The sequence below is a fragment of the Aphelocoma coerulescens genome, chromosome 6 (genome assembly GCF_041296385.1).
Source record: "Aphelocoma coerulescens isolate FSJ_1873_10779 chromosome 6, UR_Acoe_1.0, whole genome shotgun sequence".
Taxonomy (NCBI): Eukaryota; Metazoa; Chordata; class Aves; order Passeriformes; family Corvidae; genus Aphelocoma; species Aphelocoma coerulescens.
Window position 1 is genome coordinate 10,213,878 of NC_091020.1, and position 6,529 is coordinate 10,220,406.

The window sequence follows — 6,529 nt, forward strand, 5'->3', positions numbered from 1 at the left end:
TGTGGCAAACACTGGGGGATTTATTTCCCTTACTTCCCCCTCCTCCTTTCTCCTCCCCCTTCTCTCTACCCTAATTCTTCCGACTTTGATAAGTAATTCACCACTGAACTCTCAGGTTAATACTGAACCTTCTGAGTACCCTTGGAGTTTGGATATATTTAGATAAATGCCCTCTCAAGCAGCAAATAAGTATCAGCCGTAAAACAGCCAAAGCATTGGCTCATGGTACTGACTAACATCACTCTTTGAAAGGCCATTTTCCAGCTCTATAGAAGATAGGTGGGATTGGCAGAAATTCTCATGTGAGAAAACAACTGCAATTCTTTTTTATTATTTTTTATGTTAAGCAAATCAATTATTTAAAGGACATGAGGCATTGTGCACCTGTTCTGTGCCTGAAGATGTACATGGAGGGAAACTCCAGTAGTTTTTACTCTGCACATAAACCTGTAAATAACACTTCACTTTTCATGAAAGATTTTTTGAAGATGTGACTCAGCTGCCACGTACTTTAAGACCCTTCCTGTGGGCCATGGAGGAGGGGTGTGAAGGTGGCAAAGAAGGCCCCCTTCCTTTCAAGCAAAGGAGGTTTTGGACCTTAAAGGTGGTGAATCCCTTCTGCTGCCCCTTCTGGTGCCATTGGGACAGCCAAAGCATCCCAACCCAGGGCCTCCCTGGTGCCATGGGTGCAGTTTGCGATCCCATCTGCCTCAAATCCCAGGCACTGATGGGTGTCTCCATCCCTCGTGGCTCCCACCGGTCCAGCATGACTGAACAAGCCAACGATCTGGGGGGACTTCAGCCATTTATCCCATCATGGGGAGGTGTCCCATCACCTCTAGAGCCAAACACACCAAGGCACTGATTTTCTTCTGCCTCTGCTGAAAACTTTCTTCTCCCAGGCCCTGCAGCTCACGCATGGGCAAACTCCAGCATTTGCTCCTGTCACCCACGAGTTTTCTAACTAACTACACCATAAATGGTTTGTTACTGTTATTGCCTATTGTAATGGGTAAAATTACATAACTTTATTATAGCAAAATTATTTTGTATTATTTACTTTATTGTATTATTATTTACTTATACTAGTATATATTATACTGAACTATGTTACTTATTGTTTTATATTATTTTATTATTTTATATTATCTTGCCATTGTAAAATTATATTATTATTGTAAACTGCAAAAATATTAAATTATTATAATAAAATACTAATAAAATTGTTTTATCAGGGAATATTTTCATGGCAAACCACAGAAGAAGACCAAAGGCATGGGTGACTGTGGCATTTGCTGGGTGGGAGTGGGGGGTCCCTGAGTCCCTATGCTTCAGTGGCGATGGATGACGGGGAAGGACTCACCCTCCCATGGCAGCTGCCACTGTTGCTCCTGCAACACCCTCAGTGTAGCCAGCCAGCCCTGCTAATGGGTGTCCCTTCTACTGCTTTGGTTACGTGGAAAGTGCAGGAGTGAGTGCCCAAGGTGACAGGAGCTGTAGTGCAAGAACAGCAGCTTCACCAAGAAACTCCTCAGCAGCCACCACCCTCCTGCAGGGGGATTTACAGCCGCTGCATCTGCTGTGCTACAGACCAGCAGCAGCCTTTCCTTCACTCCGGGCTCACTGACACGTTTAAATGTAGGGCAGTTGTTGAAAAATCAAATATTGCACCATGGACAAATAAGGAATATTTAAGTTAAAAAACCCAAACTATAAAAATCCCATATGCCTCTGGTTAGATGTGAGGCCAGCAACAGCATCCCCACAGGCCCAGTCCTTGTGGTCTACTCCCTGTACATGGGGGACAGAAACAGAGCACTGTACCAGTCCCCAGAAGCTTCCCTAGCAGTTCATTTCGCTGATCTGCCATGAAATAAAAGCTCCTGTCAATTTAAACACTGCAGAATCTAGCCTGTGTCTTCTGCAGGCTGACAGCAGCACAACCCTGAGAGCCACATATAGCTCTAAGCCCCCACACTATAAATATTTTTCTATCCTGGTCCCATAGGTTGGAGGTTAAGTAGGTTCAGGCTAATCTTGCTTTGTGACCCAGTGTCACACACACGGGCAGTGAGGTACAGCCCTTTCCCAGGCGTGCTCCCATGCAGGCTGTAGTGAAGCGCATCCACACTAGATGGCCCCAGGAGAACACAAAACTCCTTGGAAAGCATAGCTGAAACTTGCTATTTTGGATTAAAAGAGATCAGTAAATTTGGTTACCCAAAATCCCTTCTCAGAACAGCTTAGTTTTTCAAGAGGACTGAAAGGCAGCTGGCACGTGTCTTATGAGGGAAGCCAGAGAATAGCACTGAAATTTTATATTATACGGAAGAGGTTGGCTTCTGAGATACTCTTCTCAGAGAAACCCATGGACTGGCCACAGCTATGTTGCCATTTTCACTACCAAGGTGTAAGAACTGAGCTTGTTTCAGAGGAAAAAGGCATCATAATTATGCTTTCATGCCATAACATCCTAGTCTGGAGAGCAGGTTTTGTGCTCACCACGAGCAGAACACACCCTGCACAGTGCTGCAGGCAGGATTTGGGGGGAGGATGGATTGTGCCATTAGGCACGATGGCAAACTACAGCTGTGAAGTCTGGCCCTTACTGTGGCTTTCTGCCTTGATAAATGCCATTAAAATACAGGAGATAGATCCCTTGTAATTAAAAAGAAAAAAAAAAAAACTTGGCCTGGTTAATTACTTGCAAGGGCTTGGCAAAAGAAGTGGTTTTGGCTCCCTCTTTATATTCCCAACCAAATAAATATGTCTGTCAGAATCCCCTCAGCTGGAGGATAAACGCCAAGAGTGGTCCTGGGGGTGATTTTTAGCACTTGGACACAGACAGAGCCCCACTACATGTCTTCCTTAGGGCTGGGTCCCCAGCAGGATTTATTTCTGCGTCAAGGAAGATTACAGCTAATAAGATTTGCTTCTTGGAGGCTGTTGGTGTGTTTGGTGCAAACCCCTGCACAGTGCTTTCTTAAAGGAGAATATGGACCCTATCTGTCATATTTTTCTTCTTCTTCTGGCCTTCCACAAGATAAACCCATCTGTTTCATCTTGCATCACAGGATGTTCTTGTTCTCAGGACAGCTTTGGAAGGTAAGAACACTGTTACCCCTGTTGTAGCACCAGTGAAGAGGCTCAGACAGCCCCAACAGGAGCTTGCTGATGCTGTGAGCACCAAAACCAAGCAGACTGATGCATGGAGTGCCACCTCTAATACTTGAATTGTACTATCTTGAGCATAGAATGAGATTTCTCTTATTTCCCTGAGATATGTAGTTACATGCATAGCCATTTTTATGACTTAATTGCATTCTTTATGGCAAAATTGGAGTAAACCCCAGGGAAGGATGGACGGATGGATGGCTTATGCATGCCGTATATACAATACCTTATAATTATTCAAGTGCCTGTAGACTTGCATAGGGAACTGGTTTATTGGCCTCAAATGTGGTGTGTGACCTGGAAAATTTTCTGGTTTCCTCCCTAGGAGTTTGCTCTGCATGTCTGCACTGCTGAGGCAGATCCCTGCAAACATCCCTCAGGACATCCGGAAAATTAGAATAGAAAATTCTCACCTAACAGAATTGCCTCGCGGGTCTTTTGAGAACGTTAGTGCCTTGGAGTATCTCTGGCTCAATTTTAACAACATCACAGTGATGCACATCAAGAGCCTGGAATATCTGCCAGCTCTGAAGGAGCTGCGCTTGCAAGGGAACAAATTAAGTTCGGTGCCATGGACAGCATTTCAAGACACCCCGACTCTGAAAATCCTGGATCTGAAGCACAACCGGCTGGACGTCCTTCCCGAACACGCACTCCGCTATCTGCCCAACCTGACCTACTTAGATCTATCCTCAAATCAGCTTACCATCATATCCAGGGATGTCTTCTACAACTGGCCCGTCTACCAGAGAAGCCAGAGGACAGAGGGGCCGCTAGAAGCTATTTCCAATGCCGTCCTGGCCCTCCATGACAACCCCTGGATTTGTGACTGTCGCCTGCGGGGATTTGTCCAGTTTATCAAGTCTGTGGGCCCACCTATTATTCTGATGAATTCCTATTTAACTTGCTCAGGCCCGAAATTCAGGACAGGGAAGTTTTTTCATGAAGTGGAGCTTAACAGCTGCACGAAGCCCCTGACCTCAGCCCTTGACACCAACCTGACAGTCCCAGCAGGGTTAAACATCACCCTGACCTGCTTTGTGCAAGCCAGCCCTTCCCCAGCTGTCTGGTGGACCTATGCACTCAAACTTTTAAGGGCATTTAATGGTAAGCAAAGCTTTTTTTCTTCTTTTTTTTTTTTAATTAAAAATTTATGCTGTGCTATTCTACTTATGTAGGTCTGCAGGCCATCACAGTCACCACAGCAACCCAGCCCCTTTAGAGTACCAGTTATTGTGGTTGCAATAATCCAAATGATCTTAATCATCCTGTGCATCTAAGCACATCTGACCAGCATAAGAAGAGCTGCTTCATGCAGGATATCAGTCAAAGATGAAAGGAGCATGGCCTCATTTTTACCCAATTATGTTACTTGTGGATTTTAAGTAGCAGCTCTTTCCTCATGACACATGATGTAGGAACTACGAATCCTGTATTAGTTGTACATATTTAATAAATACATAGTTATCTAAATATGCATGTATATGTAGTATATATTCTACATATATATATGCAACACTCTGTATAATTATATTTGCATGAAAGTGAGTTTGTATGAGCCCACACACATAAACACAGACTTGTATGTTCCTATACTATTCCCATGTATTCCCTCAAGAAATACTACCCAAAACACAAAACTGTGCAGACCTGTTTCCTGTGTGTCCACTCATGTTCTACCAACTGAAACAGAGGTGGTTGTTTTCCTGAAGTCTCACTTATTTATATTCTTTAGCAAAGGCGTTGTAACATGACACCTTTTCCTCTTCCTCCCAATCTGTTCTCCCTCACATTTATTTTTACTAAGAGCCTTCAATAGGACAAGTTGCTATTTTCATCAGGTAAGGTAATAAGGCATACAGGCAGCCAGCACGCAGGTTCTGTGTGTTCCTAATAAGCCAACTAGCTAAATAGGATAGCATTAGCCTTTAATCCTGGGCTGATATTTGCTTCAGTTGCAGCGCTGTAGCAGCACTTGTGTGTCTTTCTACAAGCACATGCTGATTAATTACATACAAGTTTTTCTCAACCACAGTCACACACCTCTGTTTGGGTAGATGACCGGGTTTCATACTGTTCTTAAAACTGTGTTTCACTTCCAGCCCGACACTTCCTGTCTTCATACACCTATGTTGGGCAGAGCCTCTTGAGACTGACATTTTTAATCCTAACAGAGGATGGAACGTGTGCCCAAAATGTAGCTGTATCTCCTCAATGCCTCTCCTGGTTTGCCCTGACCTAAGAATGCTGATGGGCAGATGGGCAGCTTGGCCTCTGCCCACAGCAGCTTCCCCAGCTGGTGGTACTGGGACACAGGTCGGACACACTCCATGTCTCCCATGCTTGGGTTTCCCAATGCGTTTCTTGCCTTTCAGACAGCCAACAAGCCAACACTTCGCTGCCATCTCAGTGGGGTCTGGCACATTGCTGTGCCCCTCTTCCTTTCTCCCTGGGCAGGACAGGTCCCGAGTGGGCCCGATCCCACACCGCCCTTGGGGCTGCCCCAGGGCACGGTGGCCCGCTGCTGACCCACTCACCTCTGCCCGCAGTGACCACGGAGCCCGTCAGCGAGGACACCGTGCGCTCGGAGCTGCTGATCCCGGCCGCACGGCCAGCAGACGCCGGCAACTACACCTGCACCGCCGCAAACTTCCTGGGCAACGCCTCGGTGGCCATCAGCCTCCGCGTGGTGGCCCCGTGGGCGTCCACCACCCCCCGCGGCTGGGCGCCCATGGCCCCCGCGGAGCCGGGTGCTCACGTGGAAGTGCGCATCGCCAAGCAGACGGTCTACGGCATCACCCTGGAGTGGTTCGCGGCGGCGGCGGCGGAGCCGGGGGAGACCTGGTACACCCTCCTGGTGGGCCGCTACGACGCCGCCCAGAAGGACACCATCTACATCGGGCCCGGGGTCAACACCTACTCGGTGACCGACCTGCTGCCCGCCACCAAGTACGAGGTGTGCGTGGCCGTGCGCAACCAGGCTCCCCGCAAGGGCCAGTGCGTCGTCTTCGTCACGGGCAGCGACGTGAGCCAGATGGAGCAGCGAGAGAAGCTCATCCACATCGTGGTCATCGTGTGCGCCATGGTGCTGGCCGTGCCGGCCGGCATGTACGCCTGCACGGCCGAGGCGCTGCCCGGCTGCCTAGCCCGCTGCCCCAGCGCCTGCCCGCGCCGCCGCCGCGGGGGCTCGGCGCAGGCCGCGGGCAGCAAGGAGAGCACGCTGGACAGCCTGCCCGCCGGCAGCGAGGACGGGCTCTGCCGCCCCGACGGCGGCCGCGGCGCACGGCGGCCCCCGGCCCGCGAGGAGCCCGACAAGGCGAGGCCGCCCCACAGGAACAGCGCCGACCTCTACTAG

The 6,529-nt window shown here is 48.6% G+C and overlaps 1 protein-coding gene across 1 annotated transcript; it reads left to right on the forward strand.

Moving 5' to 3' along the window:
* Positions 1-2,995: 2,995 nt before the first annotated feature.
* Positions 2,996-6,529, forward strand: LRIT2 (leucine rich repeat, Ig-like and transmembrane domains 2). The gene is made up of 3 exons (XM_069020393.1): positions 2,996-3,105; positions 3,500-4,281; positions 5,724-6,529. Exons 1-3 carry the CDS (start codon positions 2,996-2,998, stop codon positions 6,527-6,529), a joined length of 1,698 nt encoding a protein of 565 aa, XP_068876494.1.